This window comes from Cavia porcellus, unplaced genomic scaffold, assembly GCF_034190915.1.
Source record: "Cavia porcellus strain 051 isolate PalLab524CR breed Dunkin Hartley unplaced genomic scaffold, mCavPor4.1 scaffold_7, whole genome shotgun sequence".
Classification (NCBI taxonomy): domain Eukaryota; kingdom Metazoa; phylum Chordata; class Mammalia; order Rodentia; family Caviidae; genus Cavia; species Cavia porcellus.
In genome coordinates, this window is record NW_026947490.1 from 23,044,383 (window position 1) to 23,062,827 (window position 18,445).

Genomic DNA, 18,445 nt, shown 5'->3' on the forward strand with positions numbered 1-18,445 from the left:
TGACTGACAGAGACGCTGAGGCAGCAGGGGCGGGGGGAGGTGATGAGTTTCTGGCCCCAGGTCACCAGCTGGGGACCAAAGAGCATAGAAGGTGGGAGGGCAAGTGCAGAGGGTGCTCTGTTCCCCAATAGCACCCATGACATAGTCACTAGAACCTCACTTCGATCCATTCAGAAAATGTTTATTGAGGGCTTATCACTCGGAGTGACATGACCCACATTCCTCCATTCCAATCCCCACTGTGGGACCACCTGACCCCATGCCCCCCACCTCGCTGGGATACCCTCTCCTTGGGCAGGGGTGACCCCAGCAGCACCAGTCCCAACACTACCCCAAAGGCAGCAGCCTTGGGCTCTGTGCAAGGTGACAGCCTTTCCTGGGGCAGGAGGGAGACCAGGGCTGCTTCAAGGCTGGGCCCCAGGCTCTCAGGGTTTCCGGATCACCACCTGAAACTTACCTGGAAGGAAAGGGCTGCTTTAGCACAGCTGGGAGCTGGGGAGAGGCAGAATGCACCCAGCAGCTCAGCGTCCACCCCCGCCCCATGCGGCAGCTTGGGTGGCCTGGGATGGCACTCCCTCTGCTCAGCGAGTAGGCTGAAGGGGTAATGATGCCGCCCAGCAGGCTGCACCCCAGCATGGCGTGGGTGCTGGGGACATGGAGTTCAGCCTTCTGGGCTGCGTGGACTTCTGTGGCTCATAGTGCTCAGGCCCTGCCCACATGGGCCCTCAGGTCCCCCATGAGTGGCCGAGGGAACTGGAAGAGGGAGGTAACAGGCAGACCCTTATAGATGGCCATAGGCTGAGGGGTTGGCCACGGGCAGGGTTAGAGCTTTAGCTCATTGGCTGGGGTCTGCAGCCTGGAAGCCCCCCACCCACGGCAGGGTTCTGTGTGCCCATCCATCTCCTCCAGAGCTCCCAGCCCCTCGTTAGGAAACCATCTGGGAGATGTCTTGTATGTTCCTGGTTCCGTTCACAATGCCATGGGTCTCTCTTCAGGCAGGGAGGCCACCCAGGAAGCGCTGGGGCTGCCCTGGGGCTGGGCAGGGACTGACCTGGGGACTGAGGCACTCTGGGCCTCAAGTTCCACCTGTCAGATGGGGCTTTGTGGCCTGGGCTCACCTTCCAGCACCCACACGGGAGCAAGGCCAGAAGAGCATGGAATACCCCACACTCAGGGGGCACAGAGAGCTAAGACTCACAGGCAGGCAGGGATGTCACAGAGGTGGTGACCAAGCTCTGGAAGCCGAGGGTACTGAGGGTGCCGCACAGAAGGCCGCAGGTGAAGGCCAGGAACTGGAGCAGGGGACACAGAGCACTGTGGCCGAGGGGAGTCAGCACCAGGCCCTGGGCCTTGGGACAGCCTTGGGCCTGGAAGGGGGCCTAACTTGGGATGGGGTGGGCGTGGGGGCTGAAGGGTGAAATCCCAGCCCCCATACCTTGGGCGCCTCCTCCACATACTGCAAGCCTGAGGCCATGGGGACGAGCAGGGGAAAGCTGTTGTCCTGCAGGACGTAGGTCCCCTGCGAGCAGAGGGGTCATGAGGGCTGGGCTTGTGCTCTGGCACTAGGACAGGGAGTGGGCCCCTTCCCTTGTCACCTGTGTCAGGGGTCCCTTGTTCTGAGCTTTGGAAGGGCCTGGGTCCACCCACCCTGCAGGCCTTGCCTCCCGCGTTGCTGGGGAGCTGAAGCCCTGGCCCCTGATCCTGCTGGGGGCTGAGCCAGCGTGGGCAGTTGATGGCAGCCAGCACCAGCGTGAACGAGCAGTGACATGCCAAGTCAGATGCAGATGCTGTCAGCCTGAAGAGGTTCCCGCCACTCCGAAAACAGCCGGATGCCCCACTGTAGCCTGGCTTCCCTCCTGCGCTGGGTCCCCACCCCACCTCCCACTGGCTCTGAGCTCTGCCCCCTACCTGGAAGCCCAGAGTGCTGGGGCAGGGCGGGCACCAGGCATACCCACCTGGTGATTTGTGCGGAGGCTGTCCATCTGCTTGTGGAACACGGCCACCCACAGGTCCTTGCAGAGGAACTTGAGGACATCCAGCTCCTCCCTGAAGCCCAGAGTCTCCTGGGGCAGTCTACAGGGCAGGCCGAAGACCCCCGTGAGGAACTAGGCTCAGTCAGACTCCCCGCCCTGGGGTCTCGATGACTCCCCAGCCAAGGTAGAAGGTGTCAGCTCTCACCTCTCACCCAGTGCCTGGCCCACTCGGAAGCCTATGCTCTCTAGGATGGACAGGCTCCTCTTCTGTCCCTAGAAGGCCAAAGAAGAGAGCTTCAGGCGCCCTCAGTCATCTGTCACCAGAAGTCTGCTGGGGTGACAGATGTAAGGGACCCCACGAGTTGCATGCCTGGAGGTCCAAAGGTGAGACAGTTGGAGGGGCTTCTCCCCAGCCTGGCCTGGAAGGGCAAGGCCTTCAGGGGAGTGGTCACACCTCCCAGGGTCCCCTCAGGCCCTGCTCCAGGGACCACAGGGGCTTCCTAAGCTCTCTGAGTCCCACACAGAGTACTTCATTGTGAGTCCTTACAATGTCCCTGCAAGGGGGACCCTGGAACAACCATGGGGTGTCTTGCTCAGGCTGGGCCATGAGAACGGGACTGTGAAGTCACCTGAGACTTTTGGGCCTTATAAAGCCAGCTAAGATCCCTGAGAGGACACTTGGGGCTCAGGGAAGGACACTGCGGTGATGGGGGGGGGGGCAGGTGAGGATCCCATGGTAGGAGGTGACCGAGGTGCCAATCCTTCCTAGGATGGGGACAGCAGGGGGACTGGAGAGAACTTGGGGATACCCTGAGCAGAGGGACCACAGGCCAGTTGGTGTGTCAGGAATCCTGGAATAGCCCCAAACAGAACCCCAAGCATAGAAGCAGCGGGCAGGGAAGAGGGACCTGGACCTGGAGGGTGTACTTCTGTGGGCTCCTCAGGGAGACTGCAGTCACCAGGCCCCTCTCCCTCAGCTACTGCCTGTTCCCGGAGGACATTTGCATGGGGAGAGGAATGTTCTGCTTAGATCCAGTCCTGGGAGGACACCTGGCCTTCCCAGAAGCAGCCCTTCTCTTTGGTCCCCAGCCAGGCCCCTTCCCTTGTCCTGCTGCAGGACCTGAGCCCGGGCAGGGATCTGCAGGAAGCTTCAAGTTTGAGCCACTCCATTTACACCTGGGAAACTTCCCAGAGCCCCATTCAGTCATGGGGCTGCCATACAGAGCCTGGATGGGTGGGCAGGATGGCACCTTACAGAGTGGCAAAGGATGGGACTCTCCCAGGGGCACTGAGCAGAGGCTGCAGTTTCAAAGCCAGGTGTCCCACTCAGCATGGCTATGGGCAGCTGGGCCTTGCCTGTCTGGGTGACAGTAAAAGAGCTTCCTGCTGGCTACACTGGTCTGCTCCTTTGTGTCCCCTGCCGGTTTTGCTGTGGCTTCTGTAGCACACAGCCAACAGACAAACAGCAGGTGGTTTCCTTAGGAGGGTGCACCCCACTCCCACCATGGTCTGCGGTGGTCATGCATCCAGGACCAGAGACACAGGAGGTCTCTGCTATACAGGTTCCCCCCTTGCTGCCCAGCAGCCTGAATGCTTAGGTTTAGGTATAGCTGTACCCACAATGTAGCAGGCAGGCGGCAGTGGCCGACCTCAGGGTCCCCATGTGCAAGAAGAAGAATGTAACAACTGCCCCTCCTGGTCTCCTCAGGAGGAAAGGGGTTGATAATGGGCCAGCCAGAAAGCCTCAGTGTCACTGGTTAGCCTGTCAGTCAAGGTGACAACCACTGGTTGATAGGAGAGGAAGCCCTTAGCTGGAAGGGGAGGTGTCTGAATGCCTGGAAGAATGGGGTGCCAAGACAGTTACAGTCCTGCCTGGGCCACAGGCTGACGCACCCAGCCCCCCCTGCCAGCTTTCTCTTTCTCACAGCAGTTACACAATGGCTCACACGCTTTACTCAGTTATTTGTAAGACCTGCCCTCATTATAACATGCATCCAGGACCAGGATTTTTGAGTGGTTCACTGAGCCTACAGCAGGCTGGTATCTTGCAGGTCCTAGTAAAAAGTTTGTTGAGTAAATTAATGAGCACAGAAGACAGCCTCTAAAAGACAAGCAACACCCACCCTGGGGGCCCTAACCTGGGAAGGGAAACCTGAACCAAGAAAAATGATAATGAGCATGATCACAAGAATAAGGCAAAAAGGTGACCACGCTCCCACTTACTATGCACCGACAGTCTGTGAGGCTCCCCAGCTGTTTTCCTTGTTAAGATTTGTCTATAGGGCTGGCGACGGAACCCAGGGTCTCATTTATGCTACAAAAGCACTCTACCACTGAAAAGTGCCAAAAGACCAGCTCAGTAACAGATTTTTCTAACACCCACATCCATATTTTATGGGCTACTTGCTAACATCTTACTAAGTGCTTCAAAGTTTTAGTTCATTTATTCAGGAAGAGCAACTTCCTAAATGCTAAGCATGCTCCTTCACCAGGGCTTCCTCCTATCCCTCTTCCTGTGATGCTTTTCCCCTAGCTACCCAGGGACCTGCCAGTTCCTTTCTCCTTCCCCAGAGAGATTTGCCCCCATCACAGCCTACCGATCCCTCTTCTCTTCGTGACCTCTTTATAGAGCTGCTCACTAGCTTCGGGCCTGTTTTACTATTTGACTCCTGTACTAAAACGCATGCTTCACAGAGATCAGCATTTTTCTTAGAAAGATGCCTGGAATGCAACAGAAGATCTCTCAAGTGTGGGATGAGTAAGTGTCCCTTCCACTCTAAGACTTGGGTACGCTTAAAATGGCATCTCGCAAAGGAGGAAACTGAGGCACACGGAAATTAAGTGATTAGGCCGAGAGCGTGGTGACGCTGTAATCCCTGCACTCTGGGAGGTCGAGGAGGGTCGTGAGTTCGAGGGTCGTCTGGGCAACTTGGTGAGACCATCTCAAAATAGAAAAAAAAGCCTAAGGATTTAGCTCAGTATGAAGGTCCTGGGGTTCAATGGTTCGATCTCTAGTAACAAAAACAACAAAAAACCGATTAGTGAGCGTTGGAGGCGAATCCTCAGCATACGCCCAGTACCAGCAATTACTATAATTACTAACCGCTTACTTTGCCCAGCCTTGAACCAGTGCTTTAACCTGAGTCATCGCGCTCAATTTCAGGTATAACCTGCAAGGAAGGTACCATTGCGACCCTCACTTTATAAAGCCAGCGCCACCCAGAGAGGCGGGGTGAGAGCCAAGAGTTCGAACCCAGTGGTAGTCCTATCCTTCACATCTCCTGGGGCCTCCATCCGGCCCTTCCGCAGCGGCCCGCGCCTCCTGCCCCCCGGAGCCCGGCGCTCACCCCAGGGCCTGGGTCGGGGTGCGGAGCCCACAGCTCCGCCACCATCTCGGTGTGCAAAAACTCGAACAGCACCTTATCCGCCATGCACCAGCCTAATCGCCTAACTCCTGCCCAAGCGCTTCTGGCTCTCATTGGTCTGACTGAACAAGTCCCGCCTCTTGGAGGCGCGAGCCGCTCACCCCCGCTTTCATTGGTGATTTTGTGGGCCCCGCTTCCTTGCCGCGGGCTCAAATCCAGGGCGCGTGTTTCGCGGACAAAAGGAAGGATCTACTCTGCCTCTCATTGGCCGCACGAGACAACATCTTCCGCCCTTATCTCCGTGCCTTCCCTACTTCCGGGTCTTCGAGCATTCTCATTCTCTGTATCATTACGCGTCTTTCGTATTTTTAAATTTTTTTTTTTGAGACAGGGTCTCGCTATGTAGTGTAGCCTGGCCTGGAACTCACGGAGACCCTCCTGTCTCTGCTTTCTGAATTCTGGCATACGTCGCCACCCTGGCATTCTCATTTTTAAAACCCTCCTGTTGTGCACTACAAACTCCTCCAAGCACAACACGGAAGTGCAAGCCTAGCCGCTTTCCCATTGACCATGCCTCTGTCACCTGACTCCACGGCACACGCCTTCCAGTTGATGTTAAGAACTTGTTTTCTGATTGGTAGCAAAGCAACACCTCGTGACTTCGCCAACGCCCGCCCAGTCTGAGCTCTTATTGGTTGAGATGCGGCGTCTTCACTGCACTTCCGCCAGCGGATCCCGTGAGCCCAGAGCTTCTTAGATCAGGTAAGGGTTTTGGTTATTGCGTTCCCTCGCCACCCGCTATTGTGCTCTCCCGAGTCCTCTGCACGGGCGTCCTGTCTGTGGTTGGCAGTGGTCCATGAGCGGCTCACGAGCCCGAGTGCTTCCCGGTGAGACTTGGCCGGAGGGCGATGCCTAGAGGGTGCGGCCTCCGTTGGAAGCGGATTCGAAAGGAACACAGTTTGAGACTCAGGGAACTGGTCCCCCAGCCTGATGGAGCTGATCCTCAGTTTCCCCATCTGTACACTGAAGAGGCTGGGGCCCAGTAGCCTCTATCATCAACCAGTTTACAGAAGAGGAAACCGAGGCACGGACAGTGGTCCCTAAATCGCTGAGCGAACTGGTTCTCCAGGGCGCCGTCCTCACTCGTTCCTTTGCTGCTTTTGTTTCTAGCTCCACGCTATGGCGTCTCAGGGTCGTCGGAGGCCACCGCGGAGGTCAGGGACGATGGTGTCGGGGGAGGCGGCCGAGACGGACTCGGAGCCTTCTGCGTCCTCATCGTCGGAGGAGGAGCTGTACTTGGGTCCTTCGGGCCCGACCCGCGGCCGCGCTACAGGGCTGCGGATTGCAGGGGAGGCCGCGGAGACCGACTCGGATACGGAGCCGGAGCCCACCGCCGCGCCCACGGACCTACCTCCCCTTGTGGTGCAGCGGGAGTCGGCGGGAGAGACCTGGGGCACGGAGGAGGTCCCGGCGCCGGCGCCTGCGCGCTCTCTGCTGCAGCTCCGGCTGGCCGAGAGCCAGGCGCGACTGGACCACGACGTGGCGGCGGCTGTGAGCGGTGTGTACCGCCGTGCGGGCCGCGATGTGGCCGCCCTGGCCGGGAGGCTTGCAGCCGCCCAGGCGGCGGGATTGGCGGCGGCCCACAGCGTGCGCCTGGCGCGAGGGGACCTTTGTGCGCTGGCGGAGCGCCTGGACATTGTGGCTGGCTGTCGTTTGCTTCCGGATATTCGTGGCGTGCCCGGGACTGAGCCCGAGCAAGATCCGGAACCTCGGGCCTAGCTGAGACCTTCCTTCCTCATCAGACTCCCTAGGACCTGGCTGTCTCTGTGTCTTCTGTCACCTCCTGCCTCTCCATTTTGATGTCACCTGGGATCAAGCCGGCCCACCTCGATAATGCTGTGGTTTCTTCTCTTGTCCTCACCATGCTCATGGGACTGGTATTGGGTTCTGAGCCGCTTCTTGACGGGTCCAGCCTGTGGTAAATATCTGGCCCTGTTTCTGTTTCCACCCTGGGTTCACAGCCCCCCCCCCCCACCTTTGCCCCCTGCCTTTCTGAGTGTTTCTGCCTGCAGGCACCTGGGCCCTGACATTCTCCTTTACAACCTTGTTCATACCCCACCCCTTAGTACCTCTTTGGAAAGTTTGTTCCCTTTCACTGGGTCCCTTTTCTGCTCCCCGGCGATGTGGCTCTTATTCTTCTCCTAGCTTCTTCTCAGGTTTAGCTCCTCCTTTTCATCTTTCCTGAGTCGAGCTGGTCCCCAGGGTTAGAGTTTGCTTCATTTCTTTGCCACCCTGCTTGTGCTGCTTTCCTCATCCTGTTTCTTTCCGCAGGCCCAGAGTGGTGGTGACTCAAGGTGGTCCCCCTCTTCCAGACTCTTGGACCAAGGCAGCATCACTGTCAGACCAGGAATTCTAGCCGAGGTGGTGCCACTCCTGACCCCAGGCCGCAGGTGACCACTTCAGGTACCTGGGCCCAGTTCTGCCCCACCCTGATGCTTTAGGCTTAGGGCACAGCTTTACAAAGAAGCGACTTGCCATTCACGCTGGTTCCTGGACCCAAAGACAAACTTCAGACCCAGTGCCAGGGCTGGGTTATGTTACAGCCTCTTTCTGTACTTTCTCACCTGCGCCTTTTTTTTCTCACTTGCACCTTTTTTTTTTTGTTGGTACTGGGGATTAAATTTATGACTTGTGCTTGCCAGGCAGGTGCTTATGCCGTGGAGCTAAATCTCCAGCCCCTCACCTGCCTCTTTTGATCCCAGGGCCTCCTCACCCTTTACCTCAGCATTGGAAGCTGAGATCTGAGCCCCCACAATAGAGGAAAGGGAGGAGAGTTCTTTAGGGCAGACTCATTAAAACTCAAAACACTCCCTGTTGTGGTTACATGATCTTGTTTCTCCACCTCTGTAGTGGTGGGTTTGTCAGTGGATAGGGCTGAGGTGTCTGAAAGGAGATTGGGAGCTTACCCAGCTTCCAGGATAGCTTGTGACTTATGTCACAGAAAAGAATTAGAGAAGCCAGGGAGGAGCACAGAAAAGTTTGTTACGCAAAATTTAACAGAGGCGCTCTCAGAGGAGGGTTATCGTCTAGGCTGGGGTTCCTATATGGTCTTGGGGTTTCTCAGGGTGCATGATGTAGGATGTGTGTGCCTGCTTTCAGGCTCCTCATTTGGGGCTTTGTTAAGATGCAAACCCTTTGAGAGTGTGTGCCATTTAAGGTGATGCTGTCCACAGGCTGGCACTGTCTGCTTGAGGATGGAGGCCTGGGACGGGGGGAACACTGTTTACCGCTCTTTAAGATCCTTAGGATTTTTGGTGGATTGGTGGTGCACGCCTGTCATCCCAGCACTCGGAGGACTGAGGCAGGAGGTCACTGGGAGTTCAGGACCAGCTTGGGCTGCATAGTGAATTCAAGGCCGACTTGTACCACATAGTAAGACCTTTGTTACCTTGGTACCCCCCCCCTCCATCCCTTAGGATTTTTTTCTTTGCCAGAAAAGGAAAAGGCCATTGTAACTTTGTGTAACTTTTGTACACAGAAGCTGTAGTTTTTCTTAAAAGTACTATTGGGGTCTGGCTGCGAAGGTCAGGCTTGCCTTGGACTTGGAAATTCTTCTGCCTCAGCCTCTTGAATACTGGCATTACAGGCAGTGCCACCACACCTGGCTTCTAAAAGGACAATTTTCTTTTCTTTTTTTTTTTTTTTTTTTTGTGAAGGCCTTGAGTTCAATCCTCCCTGAGTCTTGGGGGTGGGGGGGGGAAGAGTAAAAGGACAATTTTAAAATTACAGTTTTCTTCTATCCTACCACAGGTTAGTAATTTGTCTGAAAATCAGTGGGTTTTTTTTTTTTTTCCAAAACCCCTCTGTTTGACTTATTGAAGATGAAATTATAAATGGTAAATCACAGTCTCATTCTGCCTTGCTTCTATATTTATCTGTATTCAGTTAGTTCACAATACATTTTTGGGTATCCGTCCTCTGCTGTGTGCAGTGGTACTTCTGCCAGTGCCTGCCCTCACAGTCCAGGAGGTGGTCTGCTTGAGCCCCCACCCTGTGGCCTACATCCAGTGCAGACTGGTGATCTGATTGGTTTCGTGTTTGTCTGTGAGAGTGGGAATGTGCCTTAGCTTGAATAGTTTCCATAGTTCGGGTGCTGTGCAGGGGAAGTCTCTCAGGCAGGAAGGCGCCTCAGATCTGCAGGCCACAAGGCTGGGCAGAAAGGACTGTAACTCTGGATAAAGCACAAAGCCAAACAAAACAAAACAACCAAAATGATACAGGACCTCAAAACAGGATAATAGAAAATCAACTGTTGCTACCATAATGCCTCTTGTCACCTTTAAAATAGTTGCCCGTACCATTAGACACAATAAAATCCATAAAACAGAACAGAATAAAACCAATCAAAGCAAAACCTTTGAGTCAAACAAAACAGTAAAATGAAGTGAAACAAAACGACAATATTGGATTTCAAAAACAAGACAGAAGAAAATCCCCCATAGTTGCTGTATTGCATATTGTTGTTCTCTAAATAGAAGACTACTGGCTTTAGGCCTGCAGAGTCATCCAACAATATAAACGTTAAGTTGTTTTTACCTCAGTTGTGTCAGCTGTGTTCCTCCGAGATGGCTGGTTGTGGGGCATGACCCTTGTCTCCCAGCCAGAGCAGAGTCTGGCTCACAGGAAGGGCGCGTCTTTCTCCTTCCAGCCTACAGTCTCCATTTATAAGATACAATTTTTTTTTTTTTTGGTGGCACCAGGGATTGAACTCATGACCTTATACTTGCCAGGCAGGTGCTTATACTGCTGAGCTAAATCCCTGACCCCCACTGTAGTCTCCATTTAATTATTTTCCTGTAGTTTGCTCTCTGATTTTTCTTTTTCTTGTTTGTTCTTTTTATTTATTTATTTTTTTGTTGTTGGTACTAGGGATTGAACTCAGGACCTTGTGTTTGCTAAGCAGGCGTTTGTGCCGCTGAGCTAAACCCCTGGTCCTTCTTGTTTGTTTTTTTCTAGCACTTTTATCAAATACTGTTAATTTCCTTTTACTCCTCCGTGGGATCCTTTATTTCACTTTTCTCACCTTCTCATCTTCCATTGCTTAAATTTAAAAATTTTAGTTTTTGCTGGGTGTGGTGGCTCACATCTGTAATCCCAGCATTTGGGAGGCTGAGGCAGGAGGATCGTTGCGAGTTCGAGACCAGCCTGGGCTACAAAGTGAGCTCAAGGCCAGCCTGAACTACATAGAGAGACCCTGTCTCAAAAAGACAAAACAAAACAAAACAAAATTTAGTTTTTCCATATTCCTGTACTCCATATCCTCATTTTGTTTTGTTTTTTTCTTTGGGATAGGGTCTCTATGTTGCTCAGGCTGACTTTGGACTCTCAGTGACCCTCCTGCCTCAGCCTCCTGAGTGGTGGGATTATAGGCATGTGCCACTGTGCCTGAAAACCACACCCTCTGTCTTTATTACTATATGAATCCTTATTACTTTATGAATCTTAAGGTAGTCATATGTAGGGGCTGGGGATTTAGCTTAGCAGCATAAGCACCTGCCTTGCAAGCAGGCAGTGGTGAGTTCGATCCCTGGTACTGATAAAAAAAAAAAGTCTTAAAAAAAAAGGTAGTCATATGTCATTATTGTTGAATACTGTTCTGTTGCTAGTGGAGGTAAAGTTCCATTTAGCAGATATTTACTATGGGTCAATATTTGGTTTATCTTAAGGTTTATATTGTAATCAAAGATCTCTTTTCTATGGTTAAGAGTGATACACACTGTTGGTTCTCAGGGTATGTCAATCTCCAGTTTGTCTTTGATGCTGTTATCGTTCGTGATTTTATTACTATAGCTAAGGTGACATAGTTGCTGTCTGCTGGTTTTCTCCGTATGCCAGTCTCTGGATTGCCTTTCCTGGCAAGCTGGGTACTGAGCCAAATAAACCACATAAACCCACCAGTAAACACAGGTGGAGGAATTCCGGAACAGAAGCAAAAGCCTATAGTTAACCATACCCAGAATGCATTACTGGAAAATAGACACTAATTAAAGAGGTTTCCATACTAGCAACGAAGTCTTTCACTATAATCAACCGTCAGTATTCAGCACAGAAAACAAACAAAAAATACAAATATGAAAAGACAAGGTGACAGAGTGTCTCCAAAAACTGCCAGCTCCCCCAAAGCTGATCATGGCACATCCAGGGGGAAGAATTCAAAAACCACACAGCCGTATTTATTTGTAAGGGTAGAAGAAGAGATTAAGAAACTGATTACTCAGGTGCTTGTCCATTTCAAAGGTGTAACCTTTTAAAGGATAGTGACCCTTGTCGGTGTCACTCCCGGCCGGCAGGAAGGACACACAACAAAGTCTGGCAGTGGACAACCTTTTCTTTTATTTTCCTTCTCCGTACAGCCTGCCCCGGGAATCCTCCCGGCCGAAGCCTCTGTTGGTCCGCTCCCCGCGGCTCCTTGCGTGCTTCTCCCTACAGTCTGTCCCGAAGCCTCTACCGGTCCGCTCTCCGCGGCTCCTTGCGTGCTTCTTCTGCTTCTTTTGCTTCTTTTTCTTTTCTTGGCGGGAGAGGCACTCACTTTTATAGGGTTACAGTGGCCAACCAGTTCAAAGCGCGCGATGCGGGCTGATTGGCTAACATCAGTTGTTGCTAGGCAGACTATCTTACAGGGCGGGTTGTGAAGCAGGAGATCTTACAGGGCGGGTTGTTTACCAAGCAGGAAGCAGGAGATCTTACAGGGCGGGTTGTTTACCAAGCAGGAAGCAGGAGATCTTACAGGGCGGGTTGTTTACCAAGCAGGAAGCAGGAGATCTTACAGGGCGGGTTGTTTACCAAGCAGGAAATAAGCGCCATCTTAGCACACTCGATGGGAGGGGTAATCTAGCTCAGGCTTTGCTCTTTCCTACAGGCCTCACGTCCGCCAAGTAAGGCGACCGGGCTCGGCCGCGGCTCCCAACAGACCCTGATAAAGGAAGTGAGAAGGGAGTCTACAGAAGACACTAATACGAAACTAGCCGAGCTAAACCCAGTGACGTGAAACATGAATGTCCAGCATAGAAAAGGTTAGATAGATTTTATTTGCCCTAGAACAAAGAAGATTAGTTATCATTGTGTATCTAATTTATGAAAGAGAAATGATCTTGAAGAAAAGTTCCAAATCCCTCTTTCCAGTAAATAAACCTTCTCAAATTGCTAGGGGAAAAAGTATGAGCAGAAGTGACAAATGTGAGGATAGAGACTCAGAATTAGGAGATGGGTGTTGTTTGTGCCCAATTAACAAAAGATACCTCAAAATGAGAGCATGAACAATGGATTCAACATCTGCTAGATGATACAAAATAATATTAGTTGGAACTAGTGAAAAATTAGCACAGACAGCATTCAAAAAAACTTTCAGAAAAAACAGTAGAAGGTGGGTGTGTGTGTGGGGGGGACACACCTGTAATCCCGGCACTTGGGAGGCTGAGACAGGATTGGTGCACCAGCCTAGGCTACCTAAGTTGAGTTTTAAGGCCAGCCTGCACTACATGTTATGACCATGTCTCAAAAAAAAAAAAAAAAAAGTAGAAAATTTTCCAAATGTGGGAATATAACATGCAGATAATTGAGGCATATAGTATCCTAAATAGCCATGGTTAAAAAAGAACCTCTCCACATCAGTCAAAATCTCAGAAGTCCTAACACAAGAACAGAATCTTAAAAGTATTCATAAAAGATCAGATGAACATCAATACAATTATAGTGGGTGATCTTAATAACCACAGTGTCACCAGTGGATCAACTAGACAAAAAAATCAGAGTTGAAACAAGCCTTTGAACAAAAGTACTTAGCCACTTACCAGTATAATTATTTAAATACAGGTTGACCCAAAATTAGTCCATCTCCAAAAGTTGCCTAAGTGCTAACAGTCAGCATTGCTGAAAAGTCCAATCAAAAGTCTTTTCTGAGACTGAAGGCAAACTCTTAGCTTTGAGCCCCGGTACAAATGAAGAGAAAGTTAAACACTCCCAGCATGCAATGGCACAAGATCAGTATTACCATTCCGAAAGGCACTGACAGGGACACAAAGGAATGGGACCAAAGCAAGTCCAAAATCCAGCAAGATAAATGTTCCATGTGCCGTTCCATGTGCAGCAGCCGTGGCAAGACAAGAACTCCAAAGCTCCACCGTGTGACATTTCAGATGGTTGTAGCTCCCGTGGCTTTTGTCTTGTGCCTGTTCTGCTCTCTTTCCAGTGTTTTCTCAGGTGACTCACCTTCCTGGCTCCTTTAAACTTCTGGGGTGTCTCCTGCAACTTTGGCTTCCCTTCAGAGCTTCACATGCTGCCCTCTTGGGCCCACTGCTTGGCCTCCGAGGCCTTCTTTTGAAATCTGGTAGAGGCCTTCCTGACCCCACAACTCTTGCATTCTTCATGCACCTAAAAACAGCACCATGTGGATGATACCAAGGTCTGTTGCCAGCTGGAGCAGTACCCAGGCTTCCTTTTCAATTGGCCTGTAGCTGTGGAGCGCCTGGATGATTAAGCACTCTGAATCGAAATTCCAAGGAACAAATTCTCCAGGCCTCTGCCATTTTTTTTTTTTTTTTTTTTTGTACCATGGATCAAACTCACTTCTGCGGGCTCACAAGGCAGGCGCTTATGCCGTTGAGCTAAATCCCCGGCTCCTCTGCCATTCTAGAACATGCTATTCTGTGGCTTTCTTGTCAAAGCAAGTCACTTAAGCAATTTTGACACTGCAAAGTAGAGTCCTACTGCTGCTTGTGATGCTTTCAGATCCATCTTTTTTTTTTTTTTTTTTTTTTTTTTGGTACTGGGGATTGAACTCACGACCAAACGCTTGCAAGGCAGGCTCTTACGCCACTGAGCTAAATCCCTGGGCCCCAGATCCATCTTTTCTATTCTGTCCTTCAGCAATCAAGATCTCTGCCGTATCTTTGCAGTCCACAGCTTTACTGGAGCTTCCTTTTGGGCCAAACTCACAATGTTTTAAATCATTCTGCTGGGCTTTTTTTTTTTTTTCCCCCCTTGCTGGACTCTGTTCTTGATTCTCAACATAAATCTGTTTCTTTTTTTTTTTTTTTTAATCGGTACCGGGGATCGAACTCACAACCGCCTGCTTGCAAGGCAGGTGCTTATGCTGCTGAGCTAAATCCCCAGCCCAATTCTCAACATAAATCTGGTTAAAGGTCCCCAACAGTAGCCATGCCATCACCTCAGCTTTCAACTGCCTTGAAATGTTTTCTGCAAGATTAGTCCTCCGCCCTTAAGCTCAGCCTCAGGCAAAGTTTCTGACCATGAGCAAAATGTAGATAAACCTTTGGCCAAGTCATAAAACTCATCACCTGGAGTCCAACAGCAGTGCTGTCCACCTTCCAAGCAGAAAACTGAGCCTGATCTTTATCAGCTTTCTGGTTTTCTGACCAGAATCCACCATTCAGAACAGCCTCAGGTGTTCCAGCTATGCTTTTTCAGCTGGCATCTCCAAACCTTCCCAAACTTTTCCCATAAGCCAATCTCAGAGGCTCCTGAAACGTGGTCAGGTAGAGTCACAGCAACGACCCCACTTCTCTGGTACCAAATTCTGTCATACTTGCTGCTGGGACAAAATACCTGACCCCCAAAGTCAAAGGTGGAAAATTTTATTTAGCTTACAGTTTGGAGAGGTTTTTGTCCATCATCAGCTGGCTCCAAGGCAGGGTGGCACATGACAGAGGGCAACAGTTCCTGGTGCCAGAAGAGCAAAAGCAACGAGAGGCAGCAGATCTAATGTTAAAACAGATGCACTTAATCAGCTAGTAGGTAAAATTTGTAAAACTCTTGAAGACATAACCATAGGTGAGTTCTGAACAGAAGTCCTGTAGCACAAGAAATAGTACCAAGAATCAACAAAAGGGATCATAACAGACTAAAAGCTGCATAGCAAAAGAGACAACCTACAGAATGGGAAAAATTTTGCCAGCTATTCCTCCAACAGAGGACTAATAGCCAGATGTATAAAAACTCAAAATTAGCTCCCCGTCCCAATAAAAGATCCAATTAAAGATGTGTGGCAGGGGGCTGGGGATTTAGCTCAGCGGCATAAGCACCTGCCTTGCAAGCAGGCAGTCGTGAGTTCGATCCCTGGTACCGATAAAAATGAAAAAGACCAAAAATAAAATAAAATAAAGATGTGTGGCCACAATAAATGGACACTGCTCAGAAGTAAAAATGGCCCATAAATACAGGAAAAAATGTTCACTATCTCATGAGAAAAATACAAATTAAAACAACATGGCGATTTCCTTTTTACTCCAGAAAGAATAGCCATCATCAAGGAATCAAATAACATGGGCTTGGGATTTAGCTCAGCAGCACAAATGCTTGCCTGGCAAGCACGAGGTCATGAGTTCAGTCCCAGGTAACAACAACAAAAAAATCAAGTAACAGATGCTGTTGAGGCTGTGGGGTGGAGGGAGAAGGAACCCTTCTACATTGTTGTTGCAAATGAGTTACAGCCCCTATGGAAATGACTGTGGAGATTCCTCCAAGAGAGAAAAAAAAAGATTAAAATTAGGAATTGCATTTGGCCCTACTATTCCCCTTCTAGGGATCTTCCCAAAAGTTACAGACATTATATTACAGTGATACACGTGTATCCAGGTCTATAGCACTGAAATTCATAATAGCTAAACCTTGACAGCAACCCATCAAGAGATGAATGCGTAGAGAGTATGGTATTTGTGCATGAGGGAGTATTACTCTGCCATAAAGAAGGATAAGCATGTAGGAAAATGGATGCACCTTAAGACCCTACTATTAAGTGAAATAAATCAGACAAATAATTGCATTTTTATATGAGAAACCCAAAATACTAATAAGCAAAATAAAGGGTAAGAAGTAGTATGATCTTTTTCAAATGGTAATGAAAGAAAAACCATACCAGGGAAATTGTTCTTTTGAAACTGACTAGCACTGTAACTGCTTCATGGCTTTGTAATTACTTTCTTGACCCCTGTAACCACGAGAGCATAACCAAACATGCAGGATGCCTGACTGTACCAAGCTGCGTGACCGTTAGTCTAGCCCTGTAACTGATGGTCTCACCCTGCTGTCTCATCAGAACTGCCAGGTCCTTCTGGCTTGCCTTTGTCCCTCCTGCTCATGCATCGTATAAAAGCCCTAGACCACCAGAGATCAGGGCCTGATATCTTGGAAATGATCTCAGCCAGTTCCATCAATGTAAATAAACCTGCCTTCAAATCCTGGGTGTCATTTTAATGTTTCTGTTTGACACAGCCATAAAGGATCAAGAGAGGGAGGGAAGTGGCGGGCAGGGAAAAGGGGATTAAGAAAATAACACAGGCCTGGCATGTGGTGCATGCTTGTAATCCCAGCATTCGTGGGGCTGAGGCGGGAGAATTGCTGAGTTTAAGACTGGCCTGGGCTACAAAGTGAGTTCAAGACCAGCCTGAACTGCATAGTGAGACCCTGCCTCAAAAATGGAAAACCAAAAACAAACCTGAGCTGTGTGACCTATACGTGCCAGCCACACACCATGAATATGATGTTAGGTCCTGCAAATGTGCGAACAAGTCAAACCTTTCCCACTTGGGCCTTTGGGCAGAGGATAGTGACTTCTGCTTCCCCGCTGGAGGGCGGCTGCCGGGGAAGTGGCACCTGTGGGGCAGAGAAAGGTGGCCTGGAAGTCGGGTTAGGGCCTAGGTGTTGGGGGGCAAGCAGTCGGCGGAGCCCGCACACCTGCGGCTCTGGGGAAGGGGCGGAGCCTTCATCGTCTGCTGTGTGGTTGGCTCTGAGGAGAAGCAGACATAGTGACTCTAGTGTGACTCTTGCCTCCCTCCCGTGGGACAGGCCCTGCTTCCATCATCACCCCCACGACCAGGAAAACAAAGCGCAGACAGGCCAAGCCACATCTTCTGTAAGGAGGGGTCAGGCCCAGAAACAGTAGAGTGGAGACCAGGGCCTTTGTTAGGGGAGAAGCAGAGGCCCCTGCCTAGAGCTCTGCCCCTGCAGGAGCCGTGCCTGAGGTGCCAGGGGCACCCAGTGAGCTGGTGCATCCCTGTGAACGCAGGTGGGGCGGCCCCAGCATGCCACAATGGCACTGATTCATTCATTCATTCCACCGGGCACAAAACAGCAGAGGCAGAGAGCAAGGTCCTGGCTAGCACAGCCTCTGGGGTGTGAAATGAATAATGGGCATGGGTTCATGCTGCCATCCTCAGATTTAAGCTTGGTGCTGGGTGTGTTGCCAGCTGCATAACGAGACCCTGATTCAAAAAAAAAAAAAAAAAAAAGGATTTAACCTTGAAAGGTTGTGGAAGGGATGCTGCAGATGGGGAATCACACAGTTCGTTGAGAAGCCCAGGTGACACAGAGGTTGCTAATGCTCTCCTGACCCGCTGTGTAGCCCAGGCTGGCCTTGATTTTGGGACGATCCTCCTACCTTAGCTCCTGATCTGCTGGGATCACACCCAGCCAGGGGAGCATTTTCATCAGTGAACACAGTCTGGCCCTGGCTGGGCAGTGAGGGCGCCCCAGGCATGGGCACAGTGGAAGGTAGACTTGCCAGGCAGGCACTTACACCATTGAGCTAAACCCCTGGCCAGAGGGTAAACTATTAACTTCTGGTTGGAGCAGTGCAGTGTTTGCCTAGTGTTACTAACCTTTTGTTACGGTACTGTGGATTTACAGTTGCCTTTTCCAGATCCCAAATTCTGAGATGTGAAAGTAAGATTCTCCTTGGGGTGCTGACCTGCAAGTAGATTTTCAGTGTCCTTTTATTTGTTCCTTTGTGTAGCTTGAATTTATGAATGAAGCAGTCCAGTCTGCATCAAAAGCAGGATGGGTGGTGATGGGTGTCAAGATCCACATTGATAATTTTTAGATTAAATCTGCACTTATATTGAAAAAAGTAAGCTGAACATGGCAGCTCACACCTGTCATCCCAGCACGTGGGAGGCTGAGGCAGGAGAATGGCAAATGTGAGGCAAAACAAACAAAAAACAACCCAGTGTTTATGGTTGAGTGGAATCTGATTCCCTAGTTTAGGAGTTTGCATGACCTTTGTCACCAGCCATGTTGACATTGCACATCCCC

At 50.6% G+C, this 18,445-nt stretch overlaps 3 protein-coding genes across 9 annotated transcripts in view; 2 read left to right on the forward strand and 1 right to left on the reverse strand.

Annotated features, from left to right (window-relative positions):
• Nucleotides 1-165: 165 nt before the first annotated feature.
• Trappc6a (trafficking protein particle complex subunit 6A) lies at nt 166-5,663 on the reverse strand. Of its 3 annotated transcripts, none has more exons than XM_005001315.4 (6): nt 5,500-5,663; nt 2,179-2,246; nt 1,956-2,073; nt 1,436-1,519; nt 1,199-1,292; nt 166-457 (listed from the first exon to the last, which is right to left on the reverse strand). In XM_005001315.4, the coding sequence occupies exons 1-6, from the start codon at nt 5,509-5,511 to the stop codon at nt 426-428; spliced, it is 408 nt and encodes a 135-aa protein (XP_005001372.1). In that variant the 5' UTR covers nt 5,512-5,663; the 3' UTR covers nt 166-425. The 3 variants fall into 3 exon arrangements, with proteins under 3 accessions (XP_005001372.1, XP_003464720.2, XP_013002342.1); XM_003464672.4 differs by having other exon boundaries at nt 5,321-5,501; XM_013146888.2 differs by lacking the exon at nt 5,500-5,663 and adding an exon at nt 5,321-5,490 and having other exon boundaries at nt 1,199-1,314.
• Nucleotides 5,664-5,867: 204 nt separating this feature from the next.
• On the forward strand, nt 5,868-16,591 carry Bloc1s3 (biogenesis of lysosomal organelles complex 1 subunit 3). Of its 5 annotated transcripts, XR_010048646.1 has the most exons (4): nt 5,868-6,100; nt 6,509-7,316; nt 7,670-7,788; nt 12,258-16,591. XR_010048646.1 is itself a non-coding variant. In XM_005001316.3 (2 exons), the coding sequence occupies exon 2, from the start codon at nt 6,518-6,520 to the stop codon at nt 7,115-7,117; it is 600 nt and encodes a 199-aa protein (XP_005001373.1). In that variant the 5' UTR covers nt 5,868-6,100; nt 6,509-6,517; the 3' UTR covers nt 7,118-16,591. The 5 variants fall into 5 exon arrangements, 2 of the variants coding, with proteins under 2 accessions (XP_005001373.1, XP_063108942.1); XR_002789942.2 differs by having other exon boundaries at nt 7,670-16,591; XR_010048647.1 differs by lacking the exon at nt 7,670-7,788.
• The window catches only part of LOC101787173 (17-beta-hydroxysteroid dehydrogenase type 3-like), a 37,510-nt gene continuing 26,734 nt past the window's right edge, over nt 7,670-18,445 (forward strand). Inside the window, exon 1 of the mRNA XM_063252869.1 lies at nt 7,670-7,801. The gene's annotated coding sequence lies outside the window, so the exon portion shown is untranslated. The remainder of the gene's footprint in view (nt 7,802-18,445) is intronic.